At 40.1% G+C, this 22,099-nt stretch overlaps 1 protein-coding gene and 1 pseudogene across 2 annotated transcripts in view; both read right to left on the bottom strand.

Annotated features, from left to right (window-relative positions):
- The window catches only part of LOC119520029 (immunity-related GTPase family M protein 1-like), a 379,546-nt gene that overhangs the window by 356,023 nt on the left and 1,424 nt on the right, over window positions 1-22,099 (bottom strand). The window contains exons 2-3 of one of the 2 annotated variants that reach the window (XM_037817784.1): window positions 20,459-20,692; window positions 17,593-19,129 (exon numbers count right to left, since the gene is read on the bottom strand). The exons of the other annotated variant lie outside the window; for it this stretch is intronic. Of the exons in view, the coding sequence (XP_037673712.1) occupies window positions 17,849-19,129; window positions 20,459-20,497 (1,320 nt within the window). The 5' untranslated portion in view covers window positions 20,498-20,692 and the 3' untranslated portion in view covers window positions 17,593-17,848. Of the gene's footprint in view, window positions 1-17,592; window positions 19,130-20,458; window positions 20,693-22,099 lie in introns of those variants that run through there. 2 annotated transcript variants of the gene reach the window in all.
- On the bottom strand, window positions 7,708-8,891 carry LOC119519693 (annotated as a pseudogene).

Below are 22,099 nucleotides of genomic sequence, written 5' to 3'. Positions count from 1 at the left end.
TATATCTTATGAGACCGATATCCAGCATATAAAAAGAAATAACGATACATTTGGGAAGACGGCAGATAAGGAGAGACAGAACAAAGTTCTCCAACATGAAAAACACTAGATAAAGGACAGAAAGCATTCCAGAACACCCATTTCAGGGTGCCAGTAACCAAACAGACTTCTGTGCCATATAGTGACGACACAGCTGGAGGGTGTGTCTTTAGGATGGGTGAATATTCAGCCCATAATGCCACCAGGGATGGGGAGTTGAAGTTAGATGATAAGCATGGAAGGGAGCACTTTCCACACCCCATGCACCCTTCTTAGCAGTTGGCTGAGGAAATAACCCTTCACAGTCCCATGACTAAGAGCTCCTGTGAGGGAACACGGGTTTTCACAGTCTTCTGACTGTCAGCACTCTCACTTCATGGAACCCCATGGTGTGCAGAGCTGAGAGGCAAGAGTGCCACAAAGAAGAGACAGGAACCTCTCCCAATTGCAGAGACTTGTCGGTGCATGGTGAACAGGGACTGTGGGTTGTTTGAGCTGGAAGGTGAGGCATGCAAATTTGCAGGCCCTGAGTAGCCCACCTGCAGCCCTGAGAGCTGCTGGGACCACTGTGCCCTGGAGTAGATTCCCTGCCAAACTCTGAAGGACCCACTTCCTTCCCACAGGGGAGGTAGTCCTCTATGCACATGGAAAATTCATGCACTGATTGGATTTCCACACTGCTTGTGCCCCACTCAGTGCATAGTCAAACTTTGAGGAGAACTGGCTTGAGGGTAAGAGGTCCCTCAAGGGTCCATCTGCTGGTAGAACAGGGAAAGTGCAGTCCACCAAGCTGTAGCTCTGCCAAATTATAGATAAATATTCAAAAGTTCCTGCATACCCTAAAATACCCCTATCAAAATAAGCAAATGCCATGAGGCCAAAAACAACAGAAAATTATAAAGCATATGAAGAAACCAGAAGATATGGACAACCAAATGGACCAAATAAAACAGCCAGAGGAGACACAGAACTTGGAACAATTAATCAAAGAAGTATACACAAATCTCCAAAACAAATTCACTGTGATGGCTAAGGACATAAAGGAAATCAAGAAGACCCTAGAAGAGTGTAAAGAAGAATTTGAAAGAGTACGTTAAACAATAGCATATCTTGTGGAAACAAAAGATACCTTTGATTGAATTAAAAATATTCTTGAGGCAAACAACAGCAGAGTTGAAGAGGCAAAGGAAATAATCAGTGAACTACAGGACAGACAACAGAATGCAAAAGCACAAAAGAACAAATGGTGAAAAAATTTGAAAAATTTAAAATGGATCTCTGGTAAATGATGGACAATATGAATCACACAAATATAAGAATCACTGGTGTTCCAGAAGGGGAAGAGAACGGTAAAGGGCTATGAAGAGTATTCAAAGAAATTGTGAGGGAAAACCTCCCAACCTTTCTAGATGACATAAATATGCAAATCAAAGGTACCCAATGAACTCTAAATAGAAAAAAATCTGAATAAACCCACTCTGAAACATATTTTGATCAGGTTGTCAAACACTGAAGAGAAGAAGAAAGTTCTGAAAGCAGCAAGAGACAAGTGATTCACCACACACAAGGGAAACAACATAAGAATAAATACTGACTAATCAGTGGGTACCATGGAGGTGACAAGGCAGTGGTATGACATGTTTAAAATTCTGAAAGAGAAAAACTGCCAACCAAGAATTCTTTATTCAGCAATGCTGGCCTTCAAAAGTGAGGGAGAGTTTGAAATTTTCACAGACAAACAAATGTTGAGAAAATTTGTTAACAAGAGACCTGTCCTGCAACAAATACTAAAGAGAGTTCTATAAGATGAGAAAAAAAGAAAGGAGAGAGAGGACTAGAGAAGGGCACAAAACTGAAGAGTATTAGAAAGGGTAACTTAAAGGAAATAAAGAGACAGAGAGGGGAAAAATAGATCTGACAACAAAAAAACAAAGGATAAGATGGCTTATTCAAGAACTACCCTCACAGTAATAACATTAAATGTGAATGGATTAAGCTCCCCAATTAAAAGACACAGATTGGCAGAATGGATTTAAAAATATGATCCAACAGCATGCTTTTATGAGAGACTCATCCTAGACCCAGCAACACCAAGAGATTGAAAATGAAAGATGGAAAAAAATATTGCATGCAAGCCACAGCCAAAAGAAAGCAGAGGTATCAATACTAATTTTAGATGAAATAGACTTTAAATGCAAAGATGTCATAAGAGACAAAGGACACTATATACTACTAAAAGGGAGAATTCACCAAAAAGGAATAACAAACATAAATAATTATGCATCAGTCAAGGCATTCCAAACTACAAGAGGCAACCACTGGCAAAACTGAAGGAAGCAACTGAAGTTTCTACAATAATCATGGAAGACTTCAATACACCACTGTCTCCTATAGACAAAACAATCAAACAGCGAACCAATGAGGAAATTGAGAACCTAAACAATGTGATAAAATAAAGTACAATTAACAGACATATATAGAGCAGTACATGCTAAATTACCTGGATCTACTTTCTTCTCTAGTGCTTGTGGAATGTTCTCCAGGATAAGTCATAGGCTGGGGCATAAAAAAAGTCCTCAGTAAATTTACAAAATTGAAATTATTCAAAGCACATTCTCTGACCACAATGGAATGCAACTAGAAGTCAATGACCATCAAAGAACCAAAACATTCACAAACATGTAGGGGTTAAAAACACAATACTAAACAATCAGTGAGTCAAAGAAGAAATTTCAAAGGAATTGCAAAATACCTACAGATGAATGAAAATGAGATCACAATATATCAAAACCAATGGGATGCAGTGAAGGTGGTTCTGAGGGGGGAGTTTTTAGCTCTAAATGAATACCCTAAAAAGGAAGAAAGAGCTAAAATCCAAAGAACTGATGGAACAACTGAAGACTCTGGAGGCTCATCAGCAAACTAAACCTAAAGCAAGTATCAGAAAGGAAATAACACGTTCTAAACAGAAATAAATGATATGGAGAACAAAGAAACAATGCAGAGAATAAATAACATCAAAAGCAGATTGTTTGAGAAGACCAAGACTGAAAAAAGCCTTAGATAGACTGAAAAGGTAAAAAACAGAGAAAACCAAATAAACAGTCAGAAATGAGAAGGGGTCATTGCCATGGATCTGAAGAAATAAAGAAAAAAAAAATAAGGGGGCACTATGAAAAAATGTATACCAACAAACTAGAAAATTTAGAGAAACTTCCTGGAAACACATAAATAGCCTAGACTGACCTGAGAGGAAACAGAAGTCCTCAACAAACTAATCACAAGTAATGAGATCCAAGCTGTCATCCAAAAGCTTCCGACAAACAAAAGCCCAGGGCCAGATGGCTTCACAGGGGCATTTTACCAAATTTAGTTAGAAATCCAGAAATCCATCAAGAAGACATAAAAATCATGAATCTCTAGGCACTGTGCCAGATTCCTCCAAAATTCATGAGGCAGACACTGACAACATTGATGGGAGAAGTAGATTATTTTACAATTTTAGTTGGTGACTTTGATACACAAATCTCATCAATAGATAGAACATCTAGACAAAGGAGCAATAAGGAAAAAGAGATTCTGAATAATATTACAAATGAACTAGGTTTTGCAAACATTTATAGAATGTTGAACCCAAAAGGAGAAGTATATACATTTTTTCTCAAGTGCTCATAGATAATTCTCCAGGATAGACCATGTGTTGACTCACAGTAGGTCAGAAAACAAAAACAGGTAGAAGGCTCAAAAATTCACAAATGTATTGAAGCCAAACAACACACTCTTAAATAACCAGTGAGTCATGGAAGAAATTACAAGAGAAGTCAGTAAATAACTCAAGGCAAATGAAAATGAGAACAACATATCAAAACTTATTGATGCAGCAAAAGCAGTGCTGAGAGGAAATTTATTGTCCTAAATGTCTATAAAAAAAAATAGAAGAGCAAAAATTGAGGAATTAGCTGCTTACCAGGAGGACATAGAGAATGAACAGCAAACTAACCCTTAAACAGAAGGAAATAAATAACAAAGATTGGAGGAGAAATACATGAAGTCAAGAATATGAAAACAATAGAGATAATCAATAAAACTAGAAGTTGGTTCTTTGAGAAAATCAACAAAACTGATGGACCCTTAGCTAGGCTGACAAAGATAAAAGTGAGAGGATACAAATTAATAATATGAGAAATGGGAGGGGCCATAACTAATGACTCCACATAAATAAAGTAGATAATGAGAGGATACCATGAACAACTGTATGCTAACAAACTAGACAACTTAGAAGAGATGGAGAGCTTCCTAGAAAAGCATGAACAGCAAACATTAACTTGAGAAGACAGATATGCCCATGACAAGCTGATCATGAGTAAAGAGACTGAATCAGTCATCACAAAGCTTCCCAAAATTAAAGTCCAGTTCTAGATGGCTTCACATGTGAATTCTACCAATCATTCAGGAAATAATTTGTACCAATTCTGCTGAAACTCTTGAAAAACATGAACAGATGAGAAAGCTACAAAATTCATCATATGAAGCCAAAATCACCCTAAAATCAAAGCCAGGCAAACATACTACAAAAAAGAAAATTACAGACCAATCACTTCAATGAATATCAATGCAAAAATCCTTAGCAAATTATTCACTGCTGGTGGGAATGTAGAATTGCACAGCCACACTGGAAGGCACAGTGACAGTTCCTCAGAAAACTAAGTACAGAATTACATATGATCCAGGAATTCTATTACTAGGTATATGCTCAGGGGTACTGAAATCTAGGGCATGAATGGACATTTGTAAACTGATGTTTATAGCAGCAGTATTTACAATTGCCAAGAGATGGAAACAGCCCAAATGCCCATCAACAAATGAGTGGATAAACAAACTGTGGTATATACATATGATGGAATATTAGGCAGCTGTAAGACAGAATAAAGTCACGAAGAATATACCAATGTGGATGATACTTGAGAACTTTATGTTGAGTGAAATTAGCCAGAAACAAAAGGACAAATTCTGTATGGTCTCACTAATACGAACTAACATTTGTGAGCAAACTTTGAGAGTTAAAGCTAAGAACACAGTTTATCAGGAAATAGAAATGGGGTAGAGATAGTACATTTAATGCTAAAGGAGTATAGAATGCTTAACAGGTTTGATTGTATAGATCCAGAAATGGACAGCACAACATGTCATTGTAGCACAATATTGTAAGTACAGTGAACAAAAACGACTGTGAGTATGGTTGAAAGAGGAATGCTAGATGCATGTATGGCACCAGAGGGAAAGTTAGACGATAGAGACTGGGACTGAATAACTTAGTGAAACCTAGAGTGCCAATGATGGTGATTAAATGTACAAATATAAGAATGTTTTTATATGAGGGAAGCAAATGAATGTAAACTTTGCAAGCTGTTGATTATGAGATGCTACTGGGGAAAAATACAATCATTGCAAACTAGAGTCTATAGTTAACATACCACTGTAATATTAATTGTAACAAAGGAAATATACCAACCTAAATGTATATAAGCTTGGGAAAGAAGGGGGGTGTTATGGGATTTTTATGGTGGTGTTTTTCTGAACTTTTTATGTAATATATTTTACATTATTTTTTATTTTATTTTTTGTTTTTCTTTTTTCTCCTCTTCCTATCTGCAGAAGAAATGGAAATTGCCCTCATATAGGTTTTGGTGGTGAATGCATAACCATGGAATTATACTGGGAACCACTGACTGTTTACTTAGAATTGGATGTATGGTGTGTGAATAAAAGTGCTTAAGAAATAAACAGAAGGATACAAGTGCTGGAGAAAATGTGGAGACAGTGATGCACCTAATCATGGTTGTTGGGGAAGTAGGATTTTGCAGCCCCTCTGGAGGCAGTTTTGTAGTTCAACAGAAAACTAAATATGGGGTTACCATATGGTATTGCAACACCATTATTAGGTATACACTTGGAGATACAGGGGGCAGGGATATGAAAGGGCATTTGCACACTGGTGTTTACGGTGGCAGTATTTGAGATTCACGATAGTTGTAAGTGGCTTAAGGGTACATCCACTGATGAACTGAGTGGCAAACTGTGGTGTATACGTACAGTGGAAGGGATGAAGTCATTAGGTATGCAACTAGGTAAATAAACCTCGAGGACGGTAAGTTGAGTGAAATAAGCCAGAAACAAAAGGAGAAACATTATAATGCCTCACTAATATGGACTAACTATTATGTGCATTCTCTGAGAATTGAATATGTGAGCATAGGTTATCAGGGGAGGGCTGATGGTTAAGTTTGAAGATTGTAAGCTCTTACAGCAGTTACATCTATTCTAAGTTATAATGGTTATTTCTAAATTCTGAGTTGCTGAGCTGTGTGTGTATAACCTGGTCAGTCCCTGGAAATTCAGGTATCTGTGTGATACCTGAGACACAGAGCCTGAGTTCAGCAGCTGTGAACGTTAGCATTACCCCATACAACAAATGTTAAAGAAGCTAAAAAAAGATCAGCCTTCAATTAAAGATGTGAACAAAATGGACTTGGTTAGGACTAAGGTAAATCAGAATAAAGTGTGGAGGATGATATTGACTGTGTTTTCAAACTTTGACTTCAGTGTGAGACCAAAGGAAGTGATGTTCATTTGGTGTAAAATCAATATTTTCTGTAGCATGCTATGTAATTTAACTTATATGGTCAGGTTATTCAACAACAATTACTACATGAATCCTTGAACAGGGAGTGAGATCTGTTTGGTTTGTACAGGTTAGCTCAAAGCCCCAGTACATTGTAGAGTAATTTGGGCAGAGAATGAAAATGAATTTTCAAAGCCTCCTTGAGGGACTGTGGAAAAATATGGAAATATTAAACTTACCCAACTGGGGAATTCCTGATATTCTCACAAGTATTGGGGAATACAAATTTAGTAGGAGAAGCCCTCGATCTTGAGTATTGCCCTTATGAAGCTGTTGCTGCAAAGGAAGGGCTAAGCCTGCTTGTAATTGTGCCTAATGGTCACACCCAGAAATCCTCTTTTGTTGCTCAGACATGGCCTCTCTCTCTATGCCAGATCAGCAGGTCATCTCACTGCCCTTCCCTGTGCATAGGACCTGACTCCCAAGGGTGTAATTCTCCTTGACAACATGAATCATGAGTTCCAGGGATGAATCTGGATCTGGCATCATGTGATTGGGAAAGCCTTCTTGACCAAAAGAGGGTAGAGAAATGAAAGAAAATAAAGTTTCAGTGGCTGGAAGATTACAAATGGAATTCAGTGGTCATTCTGGAGGTTATTTATATCATATAAATATCTCCTTTTAGTCTTTAGTGTATTAGAATAGCCAGAAGGAAATACCTGAAATTGTTGAACTGCAATCCAGTATCCTTGATTCCTGAAAATGAGTGTATAACTCTATAGCTTGTACTGTGTGACCATGTGATTGTGAAAACCTTGTGGCTCACATTCCCTTTATCCAACTTATGGACAGATGAGTAGAAAAAGAGGACAATATAAATTAACAATAGGAGAGGATGGGGTTATAGGATGTTTTGTGTGTTCTTTTTTACTTTTGTTTTTATTTTTATTATTTATCTGAGTAATGAATGTATTCAAGGACTGATTTGTGATAAATGCACAACTGCATGATTATACTGTGGACAACTGATTGTCCACTTTGGAAGATTATATGGTATGTGAATGTATCTTAACAAAATGCATAGGAATAAATGGCTGCATCAATTTTTTCACAGAGTCTGGGAGACACAAAGGATGTATGCTCTTGGAATAGTTTAAATGTGTTCTTAAATTGCTGATCAACCAGTCCTTTTCATCTTTAAAAGGGAAAAAAATCATTTCTCTCTGCAATTTCATAAGCAGCTTGAATACCAGATGACAATGTTGGTCCTAAGATAGAACTTAAACTAACACTGCTCTTAGGTGTCTCACCATGCTTCCACCAGAAAAACATGTCTTTAATGGAAAGCATGTTATTTCCAATTGTAGTGACAGCATTGAACCTCAAATTGGTGTCACAGATAGACAATTCTGTACCATCAGGAACTGGCATGGGTTGGTGCGGTTCTGGGCCTCCACAGATGAACTGAATGCCATGTGTATCATCAGTAGAGAGGCTAAATTTGCTAGGGTCAATGTGGTTGTAGGTAGGAAATATTATGGCCCTTGGGTCATTGGAATGATCATGACCCAAGGAAAGTCCATTCTCATAAACTGCAACAAGAGACAAGCTTATGCCTCTGGAGGTTTTAGTCCAAATTTCGTCCTCAACAAAATATGCATCCCCTCCAATACCAGCTCCTCGTTCAACAGCAGGTGCTAAAACTCTGGTTTTTCTATCAAAACAATTGAAATCTCCATCAGCTCCATGTGAAATACATACAATGCCAGACTTACCTGCATTAATCTTTCTGAATATCAGGGGTTCACATCACTCCATACTTGAAAAGCCTTCTAGATATCATAGTCAACATCTACATACACCAGTTCAGGAGTATAATTGTTGATTCTGCAGGTGATATAACATTTCCCCCTTACTGGCTCCCTTATCACTGAAATGATGAACGTCTGGCACTCCACATTGTGGTTTGTGCATCATTGCCATGGTAGATGTGTCCAGTTTCCCAGTCAATTTAATCCCAAGAACTGCTGCATTTTCTGGATTTTATTCTCCACGAGATTCCCATTGACTTTTATTGTCATTGGAAGTCTTTCCATGTGGAATTCATAAAAGGCTCCCAAGTACATTTGGCAAGCACCATATTGTTTTCTTCTGAATTTGTATCTCTGGTCAGGGGAAGAGATCCAGGAGCAGTAACTTGCAGGACCAGAATCAATAGAAGAAACTTCATTCTAAACTTCTGGCAAAATGATTTTTAACCAAGATGTCAAGTGCATTCATAATCTCTTCAACTAATGGTGCTGGGAAAACTGGATCTCCATATGCAAAAGAAAAAAGGTGGAACCCTACTTCTCCATATAAAAAAAAAAAAACAACTCAAAATGGTTCAAGGACCAAAGCAAACAATCAAAACTATAAAATTCTCAGAGAAATCATAGGGACATATATTCAGGACTTTGTGATAGGCAATGATTTCTTAGAATTTACATGAAAAGAATGAAAACAAAAGGGAAAATGGATAAATCGACTTCATCAAAATTTAAAATTTTGTGCACTAGAGAAATTCATCATGAAAGTAAAACATGAAAGTAAAACAATATTTGGAGAAAATATTTGAAACCACATATCCAATAAGAGTTTAACATCTAGAAAATATAATGATTCCTACAACTCAACAACAACAAAAAACAGTCCAAGAACAAATGGACAAAAGACATGGATAGACATTTCTACAAAGAGTATATGCAAATGGCTAAAAACCACATCAAAAGTTTCTCAAGTGTTCTGATTTATGTTTTACCTCTGTGAGCTTTGTTGTGAATTTTTCAGGATTTTTCTCTATATAGGATGATATCATCAGCAAATAGGGAAAGTATTACTTCTTCCTTTCCTGTGTGGATTATTTTTATTTCTTTTTCTTGCCTAATTTCCCTGGCAAGAACTTCCAGTACAATGTTGAATAACGGTGGTGAGAGTAGGCATCCTTGTCTTGTTTCTGATCTTAGAGGGGAAATTTCAGTCTTCACCAGTAAGTAGGATATTAGAAGCGGGCTTTCATATATTCCCTTTATCATTTTGTGAAAGTTTCCTTCTGTTCCCAGTGTTCTGTGTAGTTTTATCAAGAGAGGGTGCTGTATTCTGACAAATGCATTTTTGCCATCAATTGAGATCACAGGTATTGTTTTCCTTCATTCTGTCAACGTGCTGCATTACATTAGTTGATTTTCTTACGTTGAACCAACCTTGGACAGCAGGAATAAATCCCACTTGATCATGCTGTATTATTCTTTTAAAATACTATTGGATTTACTTTGCTTGTATTTTTTGAAGATTTTTACAACTATATACAGAAGAGATATTACTCTGTAGTAGCACCGCATTTTGAATACAGTGAAAAGCACTGAAATATATGTATCTAAGTATGATTAAAATGGGGAAATGTTAGGTTGTATATATGGTAACAGAATAAAAATTTTGAGAAATATCCATGGAATTACACTACACAGTGAACCCAAATATAAACTATGGACTTTAATTAATAATATAAAAATGTGCTATTTTCAATTGTAACAAGTGATCCACGCAAATGCAAGGTGTTAATTTTCGGGTGGTAATGGGAACCCTTTATTTTATGCATGATTGTTCTGTAATCCCATAACTTCTTTATAATGAACAACAGAAGATACTCAAAATAATTAGCTATTAGGGAAATGCAAGTCAAGACCACAATGAGATACCATTTCTTACCCTTTGGAATGGCTACCTGAAGTAAATAGAAAATAAGTGTTGCAGAGTATGTGGAGAATTAAAACCAACCATTCATTGTTAATGGGAATATAAATTCTGTAGCTGCTATGGAAACAATATGGTGATTCCTCAGTAGAGAATAGTCATATAAGCTGACAATCCCACTTTTAGGTACATGCCCTAAATAATTGAAAGCTGAGGTTCAAACAGACATATGTAAACTGATGTTCTTAGCAGCAGTGTTTCACAATTACCAAAAGATGGGAGCAACCCACGTGTCCATCAAGAGACGAATGACTAAACAATTAGTGGGATATAAATACAAAGGAATATTATTCAGCCATAGAAAGAATAAAGTTCTGAGTCATGCAACATAGAGGAACCCTGAAGCCATTATGCTGGATGAAGTAAACCAGGCACAAAAATATGCATGTTTTATCATCTCAGTGATACGAAATGATGAGGATAGGCTAGTTCATAGAGTCAAAAACTGGAATATAGGTTAGCAGGTGTAGAGTGGGGTCGGGAATGGGGAATTAATGCTTAATTGACACTGAGTTTCTTTTGTGGGTGATGCAGATGTTTCGGGAATGAATTGTGCTAAGGTAGCACATTTTGAATAATATATGCCACTGAAATATATATTTGAATGTGGTTGAAAGTGGAATGTTTCAGTTGTATATATGTTACTAGAATAAAAATTTTTAAAAAACCCACATGATTCTGCAACACAAAAAGTATGTCATAATATAAAGTATTCACTAAGGTTTTTAATACAATTATAATATCCTTTCAACAATAGTAACAAAGTCCACACTAACCCAATGTGTTGATGATAAAGAAAACTGGGTGTCTAGGTGGGGTATATGGAAACTCATTATTTTCTGTATGATATTTCTGAAAACCTACAACTTCTGTAATAAAATATTAGATTAGAATGTTATTCTACTATTTCAAGGAAGGATTTGAGATTTTTTTAACATACGATATTTCTTTTTTGATTTGAGATTTATTTGACAGATGAAACACAAAAATACTTTATTTTAAGATCAAATCTTTACTATTAACCCAGCTTCAGCTTTGGGAATTAACTAAAATCATCACTATTTGTGAATACTTTTGATATTATAGTCTTCATATCATAAGTAATGCATACCCCTCAAAAATAGTGAAACTGCATTTACTTAAAAAAAAATGGAAGATGCAAACTATTCAATTAGGAACTTGGTCCCATTTGCATAAATGACTTTGTCACAGTGCCCATATGACAATTGACTGTAAGCACTCTTCAACTCAATTTATCTTATATCATTGAAATGATAATTCAGGACTGCTCTTTGAATAATCAAAGACCTTGTGTCTCTAAAGTACAGTTCAGCTCTGTGTTTTCATTCTTTGTTCAGCTATATGTGGTGGTTTGGAGCTGTTATGCACTCCAGAGAAGACCAGGTTGTTTTAATCCATTACCTTGGGTCCAGGCCTATTGGAGGTGGGATTTTATGTTAGGTTATTTCAATTGAGATGTGACCCAGCCCAGTCAAGGCAGATCTTCACCCTGTTACTGGAGTCCTTTATGAGAGGATAAAGCACACAACGATGTAGAGAGATGAAACACATGGAGCACAGAGAAAAGCCCTGGAGAAGCAGAGAGAGAAGAACACAAGCACAGAAGCTGAGAGAGGAAACCACTGAGTCCAGAAGCTGAAAACCATGAAACCTGGAGAGAAGGAGCAGCAGATGTCGGCCACACGTGGTCTCACATGGCAGAGGTGTCCTGGATGCCAGCAGCATTTCTTCAGAGAAGACATCTTCCTGTTTATGCCTTAATTTGGGCATTTACACAGCCTTGTAACTTTAAATTTGTTAACTAATAAATCCTCATTGAAAAGTCAACTCATTTCTGCTATATTGCATTCTGGAAGTTTGAGCAAACCAAAAAAACTGATTGGACTAAAGTGTTGTTAAGGTTCTGAATTGTTAATTCCATTAAATGTTAACACTGATTTCTTCTGATTACAGAAACCCCGTCTGTGTTTAAACATTTTTTCCCACCTAATATCACATAAGACTTACATATTCTTTCCAACATGACTCCAGAAGTCCATCTGCTCCGTGTCCTACACATCCCCGGACAACACATGTGCAGTTCTCCTTGTCCCCTTCACTTGAAATTCCATCTCCTTCCCCCATTCTAGCGGATGTCAATAGAATGTTTCCCCACCCTCCTTTTCTCCCCCTGAACCATCCTTGGTTTCAGGGTGGAGGTGTCCTTTTGTAGGATATGAGGAGTGCAGTTCAAGACATGTGGGTTTAAATGTGGTGATTTGGTGATGGGGATGTAGATATGAATAAAAGAAGCAACGAATCTGAACCTGCTTCTCAGGTGTGTGCAGCAGGTAGGCTTATTTTCTTCCTGTTTTGAATCCACATCCCATCAAGGAATTCTGGGCAAACTTAGCACACTCAGGATTTCCCCATTTCCCTTTCCCCTGGGTTGCACCTAAGTTGAGTGATTGTGTGGTGCCATGTTGTTGGCATGTCTGATCCACAGGTGTGGTTTTTTAATGATGCCTGTATCTGCTGGGATGTGCATGGTTGTGTCAGTTCCTCAGGCTTGGACTGTATTGGTTACAGCCCCTCATTCCTCACCCCAGAACCAAAGCCCCTACCTCAGCTACTTCTATACTCCCATGGAAGACACATGGACAATTGGTCTGACATCCCAAGACCCTCAAGAAACTTGGAAATTGGGACTATAATCAACGTTCTTCCTTATTGTTTGGCACCTTATTTTCATGTAATGGCATGCAATGGCATACTTCCAAATTCCCATTTGGATCTTATTATTCTCCAACTCAACCAGGACTTTGATCAGGGACACCAGTGTAAATGGTCTCAGAGTTGCTTCACAGCCTCAAGTGCTCAGATTGCCCACTTAGTTGCTATCATGTTATACAGACTGTTGTGCTGAGAGCTGAGGACATAGTTAAAACTTCTGACCCAGTCTGAGTTATCAGAGAAGACTTCCATGGACAAAATGATATCTAACTTACACTTTGAAGGATGGGATGGAATGAACTGGGCAAATGGCAAAGGGAAGAGCCTTACACATAAGGAGAAGATCATGAACAAAGACACAGAATGACAAAATGCTTGGTACATCTGTTGCTGGAACAAAGAGTACAAGCTGAAAAGTGGTGGGAAATGAGAGGAGAGACAGGCAAGGGGGTTCTTTTTTTGCTTTTATTTTTAAATGCATTTTTATTGAGATGTATTCATATACCATACAATCATCTGAAGTGCACAATTGTTTATAATATCATAAATATAGCTATGAATTCATCACATTTAATTTTTGAATATTTTCATTATGCAAAAAAAGAAGAAAATAAAAACAAGGTAATAAAGGAACACCCAAAATATCCCATACCCCTAACACCCCCTATTATTCATTTACATTGTCGCCATTTTTCTACTCATCCGTCCTTACAACGGATAAAGGAAGCATGAGCCACAAGGTTTTCACAATCACACAGTCACACCATATAAGCTATAGAGTTATACAATCCTCTTCAAGAATCAAGGCTACTGGGTTGCAGTTCAACAGTTTCAGGTATTTCCTTCTAGCTATTCCAATACACTGAAAACTAAAAAGGGATATCTATGTAATGCATAAGAATAACCTCCAGAATGACCTATTGACTCCATTTGAAATCTCTCAGCAGTTGAAACTTTATTTATTTTCAATTCTCCTCCCCCTTTTGGTCCAAAAAGGCTTTCTCAATTCCACAATTCTGGGTCCAGGCTCATCCCAGGGAGTCATGTCCCACATTGCCAAGGAGATTTACATGACTGGGAGACATGCCCCACATAAGGGGGAGGGCAGTGAGTTCCCCTGCAGAGTTGGCTTAGAGAGAGAGGCCACATCTGAGCAACAAAAGGGGTTCTCTGGGGATGACTCTGAGGGACAATTATAAGTTGACTTAACCTCTCCTTTTCAGTTACAGGCTTCATAAGGGCAACCCCCAAATCAAGGGTTCCTCTTTCTAAATTGGTAGTCCCCAATGTTGTTCAGGAATTCCAGGTGGGTAAGTTTTTAATATGTCCACATTTTCCCCAGTCTTTCAAGGAGGCTTTGTAAAAACTTTTTTATTCCCTGCACAGATTACTCTGGGATGTATCAGGGCTCCACACTAACCTGTACAAACAAACCAGATCTCACTCCCTATTCAAGATTCTATGCAATTATGGTGTTTGAATAAACTGACCATACAAATTGAATTATATAGTGTGCCAAAGAAAATATAGATTTTATACCAAGTAAACATCTCTTCCTTTGGTCTCACACAGAAGTTGAAGTTTTCAAACAAAATCAATATCATCCTTTATCCATTAATCTGATTCGCCTTAGTACTAACCAACTCCATTTTGTTCATGTCTCTAATTGAAGTCTGGTGCCTTTTTCAGCTTCAACAGTGGCTGTATGGGGTAATGCTGACATTCATAGCTGCCAGACCCTGGCTCTGAGTCTCAGGTGTCACACACACAGATACCCAAAGTTCCAGGGTCCAACCAGGTTATACACAAGCAGCTCAGCATCTCAGAATTTAGAAATAACCATTACAACTCAGGAATAGATATAACTGCTGTAAGAGCTTACAATCTAGGAACCTTTACAATAAGCCTTCCCCTGATAAACTGTGCTCTCAAATTCAAATCTCAGGGCTTGGACATTATAATCAGCACAATACTAATGAAGTGTTATAATGCTTGTATTTTCATTTCTGGCTTATTTCACTGACTATATTGTCCTCAAAGGCCATCCACCTAGTTGCATGCCTCACAACTTCATTATTTCTTGCAGCCACTCAATATTCCATTGTATGTATACACCATATTTCACCATTCCATTCATCAGTTATTGTACCCTTAACCTACCTCCATCCACAGCAAATTGTGAATATGACACCATAAACACCAGTGTGCAAATGCCTATTCATGCCCCTGTTCTCAGTACTACCAAGTATATACCCACTAATGGGGATACAGGATCATGTGGCTGTATATACCTAATAATTGTGCTGCAGGATCATACAGCATCCCCATCTTAGCTTCCTTTGGACCCACCACACTGCCCTCCAGATGGGCTCCACCATCCTTCTTCCCCACCAACAGTGAATAGGAACACACCTCTCTCCACATTTCCCCCCACTTGTATCCCTCTGTTTATATTTTAACATTTTAAGTCACACACCAGACAATCCATCCTAATTAAACAATCAGTAGTTCCAGGTATAATCCCATAGTTATGCATTCACCACCACAATCTATATGAGGACACTGCCATTTCCTCCACAAAGAAAGAGGAAGACAAGAAAAAGTAAATGAAGAATAAAAAAAAATTAGAAACAAGAAAAATAAAGTAAAATACAATGAAAGAGTCAAACAAAAGCACCACCACCAAGTATCCCATAGTGTTCCCTATACCCCCAAGTTATTGACATTTAGCTTTGGTATATTGCTTTTATTAGAATAAATGGAAGCATATTACAATGCTACTGTTTACTGTACAGTCTAGTTTTCATTGAATGTATTTTCCCCCATAGCATCCCATTTTCAGCCCCTTGGTATGTTGACATTCATTTGTTCTCCCTCAAGTAAAAGCGTTCTTAGATTTGTACACTTGATCACCATCTTTGACCACTCTAGGGTTTGCTATGTTATACAATCCCCAGACTTTTACCCTCTATCTTTCCTTCTGGTGTCATGCATGTCCCTTGCCTTCCTCTTACAACTGTAATCACACAAGGAGGTTCTTTAATAATTCAATAAGCATATGGGACACTGCCATGTAGGGGGCACTAAATGGGGTAGTAAAACTTACAAGGTGTCCATAAAGTATACCTCCCAAATTAGGAAATTGTGGCAATAATTGGAACCTGGGACTGTCCCAGGCCTTCCTGGTTGTCTGGTCACCACACAGACATAAATTTTAGGTAAACACATCCAGGGTGTTGTGGGGAACATTTGGAGGGATGCAAAGGGAAAACTATTGCAACAGTCGAGCTGAGAAGTGGTGAGCAGGAGAGGGATATATTTGTGACATTAATGGGATCGTGTATTTTGGGATGAGGTCAGGATGAGAGAGGTGAAGAAAACTAGCTCTTTGTCTTGCTCCCTTGATCAGTGAATGACCTGGGACACACACCTGTGAAGAAGGAGCCGTTCAGGGGCTGCGTGTGAACGGGGACGAGTAGTTTTGCTATGGACTTAACAAGGCGGGAGCGGCAAGGGGATGCCGACATTTGATTCAGGATTATGACTGCAAAAGTGTATTACTAAATGGAAAAATGCTCTCAAAGAGCCTGAGTGATCAGTTATGCTTTCCACTTTGTGTGACAATTGTCCATATTTGCTGTTCTAATTAGTCATTGTCCTTTTGGTACTAGTGTCATTGGAATACATTTGATTTGCAATTATTTTCTATAGTCTCTTGTGCTTAATTTACTTTACACTCCAAATCCACCTTCTCCACCCTATTAGGATCCAAAAAGACTGGCACACATAGGCTACATCAATGTGGTCTCTCACCCTATGGATTATGTTTGGATTTGGCCCATGGGCAGCACTAGCTGCAGACCTCAAGGTCAGGCATTTGATTATCCCCATTTCCCTTGCTAAGGGGCAGGTTTCGGTGACCTCCGTCTACTGCAGTGATAGCTCCTGTCTACCACTGCCATCTCCAGGTTCCAACAACCTGCTCCTCTCCTTGGCCTTTCAGGCCTGGAGAGGTCACTCCCCACTGTTGTTCACACTGGGGCAAACACTTTCTCTTGGTGGTCTCCTACACCTGCCCACATCTTTGCAAATACCCTCATTAAATTCCCCTCTTATTCCCCAGTTGGTTGGTGCCATGAGTTGCTTGCCAAGACCCTAACTAATACAAAACCTGCCTCACCTTTGAATATATTGATGGATTTTAGGGACCTGGAAGAGAGTGAAGGATAAGCATCTTTGAGGCAGGTAGACCTACCTGGGTATTGTAACCCCATCACCTATAGATTTCAAAGAACAGTTTCAACCACACTCTCCAACTGTCCCTAAAATTGTGAAGCACCCCGCTGTATCACTGATTATGTCTCTGTGGGTCCAGCGACGGGAAGGAGAAAAGGAATGGGAAAGAGTGAATGAAAAGACTTTAATAAGGAAAAATGATGTTAACTTTAATGCATTAGGAAATAAAAGAGACTTATCAGGACACACATGACATTTTTAACTGAAAGAAAATTTCTGCATTATGGTCCAAGGAGACATCTGTAATGATTTCAACAAATACTCAAACACTGTGATTAATGCTAGAAGGATGAGCATTTTTCATAATTGCTTTCAAGGAATCTATAAGCTTTAGAAATAAGCAGAAAGAGTTAAGTTAAATATTTCTCATTTCCAAAGGAGAAAAATGAACCCTACTGAGAAGAGAATACTGGCAAATGACCCTGGTGGACTTTTCCCAAGTTGGCCTTCATGTGGGATGGAATCTTTCAGGACTTTGCTCAAGATGCTCTTGGTGTCCTCGGCCACTATCACAAGGAGCTGTTTTTGTTTCAGCTGCCTGAAGGAACGGATGACAAATGTACCGAAGAAGGGGATGCAGCTAAGAAGGCAGAGGAATGCTCGAATGACAAAAAAATTCATGAGCGTCAGTTTCCAGTTAGCTTTGTTGACAGTCCGAATATCCTGGGACTTCATGATGGCCTTGTACTCGGGAAAGTCTGTCCCTGTTGTCTGTGCCACCAGCTGGAGAGATTCATCATCAACCCCGAAGTGCCAGTGACAGGCTTTCAGACACTCTTCCAAATTATCTGCATTCCTGATGCCAAGGGTGTTCTGGAAAGACTTTGTGCCTATTTTCTCCTGCAGGGAGGTCACTTTGTCATCAATGATCTTCTCACAGGTACGGAACAGGTTCTGTAGGGGACCACGGCACCTGAGGTAGGTGAGGTCCTTTTGCAATGTGTCCCTAAGCTTTGGGAAGTCGTGCAATGAAGGGTCAAGGCTGGAAACCAGGAAAATGGGGGGTTCGCACACCCGCTCCTTCTGGAGATTTTCCAGGATATTTCCTCGGATATTCTGCTGGAGCTGACCCTCCCTAAAGGCACTCATGCTGAGGTCCCTGTCCAGTTTCGTCCACACCACGTAGAACTTCTTTCCCATGCACTCAATGGCCTTGGCAAGCCTCACATGATTCATGCTGAACTGCTCAGATGTGATGATGATGAAGAGATCATACAGGCTGAACTGCATTTCCTGCAGATAGTTCTCCAGGCTTTGGGTGGTAGACCCGGTGCCGGGCAGGTCCCACAGCAGCACATTTGGAAAATGGGAGGATGAGTAGGAGGCACGAGTGAGGGTGGTTCTCACCACCCCAGTGGGAGCCGCGGCCTCCTCCTCATGCCCGATGCCCCGCAGTGCGTTGATGAAGGAGGACATGCCATTGCCAGAGTCCCCCGTCACTGCGACGTTCACAGGTGTGCAGGACGCTGTCCTCACTGTCTCTGTGACCAGAGAAACCATCTGTGGCATCCTCCCATCTGCCCAGGCCTTCTCAACGCTCCAGGCCTCTGCTCCCAAATGGTGTGGCGTCACAGAGGGGAAGGATGCAGATAATGGAGTGTGAGGGGACACGGGGGACTCTTCTATGTCTATGAGCAGTGGGGTGGCCTGCGGAAGTAGGAACAGGAGGGGGTTAGGATGGCCAAACACACAGGGAGGCACAGGAAGAATCTGATTTAGCATAAGCCCCGGGGTTTAGGTCCTTAACCAAGCCGACAGCAAGGATTACAAACAAAGCAAACAAAAGTGCTATTTGGTGACATGCACAACACTAGGGTGCGAGGAGGGCCACTGAGGAAGGCTCTGCAGCTGCTGTGCCGTCAGTCAGCCCACAAAGCAGGATGGTGGATGCAGGTGGAGTGGAGTAGCAGATCAGGCCACATCTCATCCATGAGTGGGTGAGCACCCATCCCTAATCTGACCTGAAGGCATGAGCAGAATTCTGCTTTGAAATGCTCCACAGGGTTGGGGGTTGTTTGTGGGGGCTTTCTATATGGAATGATTCATTTCTGAGTACAAAACTCTGGCTTCATTTTTATTTCTCAGTCACAGATCATTTAATTATTTCTATTAACACTGAAATGTTTTTTTCTTAATTCTCCATATATTTTCTTGAAACTTTTACATTACTTTCACCAGTGATTGCCTTACCCATAAAGGCCTGTACTTCATCTCCTTCAACATGTAAGATCTTTCTATTTCTGTTTAACAGAGTTTGCAAATAATCTCCTTCCTATCAGCACTTATATTTGCACATTGCTTTTTATTTATGTACATATTAAAAGTCTTTGTAAAGGCCAGATTCTCTTGTTGGCTGAATCACTCTAATGAGATCTGAAATACTGTGTGGGCAGGATTAGAAAAGAGAATTGGCTGCATTGCCTGGTATATTCTACTCCAGGTTGCAGCCTGGCTGCTGGATTTTCACAATCCCACAAGATATGAGTGACTGCTGATGTTCTCTCTTAAGAATCGCCTGCTGTCTTCTCTTGTGTGATCAACACTTTTTAAAATCTTTAACTTCAGGATCACTTCCTGGGCTGAGTAGCAGTTGCCTTGTGGCTCCTCCACAGCACGCTCTGTCCTCTGAGGGGCTATGGCCAGACCCACCTGGATCTTCCTATAAAGTTTCTGGGGACACCATCCCCACATCTCACTGCGCAGGTTACTGCCTCAGAAGACCTCATGTCCCATCCATGGTTAAAGTTTCACAGGCACCCATAGGTCTTATACAGTAGCTCCTTGTCCCCCAGCCCCTCTGGGACAAATCCCACACCCCCTTTCACCTCCCAGAGTCCTCAGGGTGCTGCTTCTCCGAGGAGGGAAAGGACCTCAGAACACCCAGGATCGGAGGACCTGCTTGGCCACGTGCACCAGGGACAAGTTCCCGAGGGCACAGTTTGTGCTCCTTGCAGAGCGGAGAGGAATGTCACCCACCTCACCGGGCCCTTGTGAAGGTTTCATGATACGATCCATTCAAATCTCTCCGCAGGGCTCACTGCAGTCTCTCAGTGATGCTCTCTGGTCTCAGTAGGACCTCCCAGGAAGGCTTTCCTCTCGCTCTCCCCCCAGCCTCTGACCTCTTACCACAGGGTAGTAAGGTCTTGTGTCTGTGAGTCTGTCTGCGCTGGGTTCTTGGCATGCATTATCTCATCTAATCTTCTCCGAACCCTAATGGATAAGCAATATTATTAATACTGGTTAATGATGAAGAAATAGTCTTACAGATAATAATTTATCCCCAAATTACACAACAAATGAGTGAGGGATCCAAAATGAACCCAACAGAATGGTTCTATGTTTCTGACTTTGTGGAAAATGCAGACAAGTCTGCTTAATACAGACTCCCCTGGACTGCGTGCTGGTTTTTGCTGGATACTGAGGGGCTTCCTTTAGGGACATCTCTGTCCTATTATCCATCAGCCATGGCCCCTCCATGAATGTCCCTTCTGTTAATTTTTGGAAAGAATAGAAACCACTGCCTGCTTTCTCTCATTCTGTCCCCTCACCATTAACAAAACAAAACAAAACATTGATTTGCAATTTAAAGGAAAGAGCTCAAAATGTCCCCACTTTCCAGAAACTTTTATAGGGACTTTGCACACATTAACAGATGGAAATGCCTAATAAAATTATCAGATAAAAGAAGCCAAGTGTTCAAAGTGAGAAAAGATCATGGAAACACCATCATCACTAATCCCGTCTGCATGAGACCGTCAGCCCCTGAGGCCTGTGTCCACAGTACACTGTCAAGCTCCTCCACCTGGGGTCCCTGTGAAAGGACGCTGGTGCCACAGGATGGCAAGGACAGTGCCTCCACCTGAAGGCAAGTGCCCATTGCCCTGAGCTAGGTGAGGGGATAGCGTGGAGGTGGGTGTTGCATGAAGGGGCAGTGCTGGTTGGAGGGGAGGAGAATGGGCCCTGGGCTGGGTCCAGTCTGAGGAACATTCTAGAATGGCAGTAACCAGCTAGAAGGGAGCTCCGTGGTGCTAGGGTGATCCTCTGTTCCTTCAGCCCAACTTTATCTTTGACTCATCAGTCAGCTTCACGGTCTGTCTTTGCAGCACTTGCATGTGTGTTTTGCTCACCAGATTTGTCTTGGAGAAATAGAAAGGTGTAGTCAGGGGAGGCTGAAGGAAATGGGAAATGCTAGTCTTTCTTAATTTCTGAAGAGTATCCTCCCTTTTCCTGTCCTGTCTTGAGCATGCACAACAAACAGGAGGTTCCCTGGCTAATAGTGGCCCAGGGGGCATGGAGATCCCCCGGGAGGTGTCCACATCTGCCCCGTGCCAGGTGGACAGTTGCTGTGTGAATTCCAGGATGGCAGATCTAGACCTCACTGATGGTTTCCTTCTGAATTTGGAATAGCTTATGTATTCTGCTCCACCAAACACCGTCCTTATGTGCATCTACAAAAAGGTTATATGCTCTAGTCATGGGTTCCCCTGGGTCCATGCCAGCTGGAAGGAGATTAATTTGGCAGCAGCTCCTAGATCATTCTCCCTGATTTGTCCCCATCTGCCCACAACCCACCACATGCACTCGTATCACCTTGAATTTTTCTCTTAGATCACTTGA

The sequence above is a fragment of the Choloepus didactylus genome, chromosome 24, assembly GCF_015220235.1.
Source record: "Choloepus didactylus isolate mChoDid1 chromosome 24, mChoDid1.pri, whole genome shotgun sequence".
Lineage (NCBI taxonomy): Eukaryota > Metazoa > Chordata > Mammalia > Pilosa > Megalonychidae > Choloepus > Choloepus didactylus.
The sequence above is the reverse complement of the archived record's forward strand: the minus strand, read 5'-3'. Positions and strand labels throughout refer to the sequence as shown.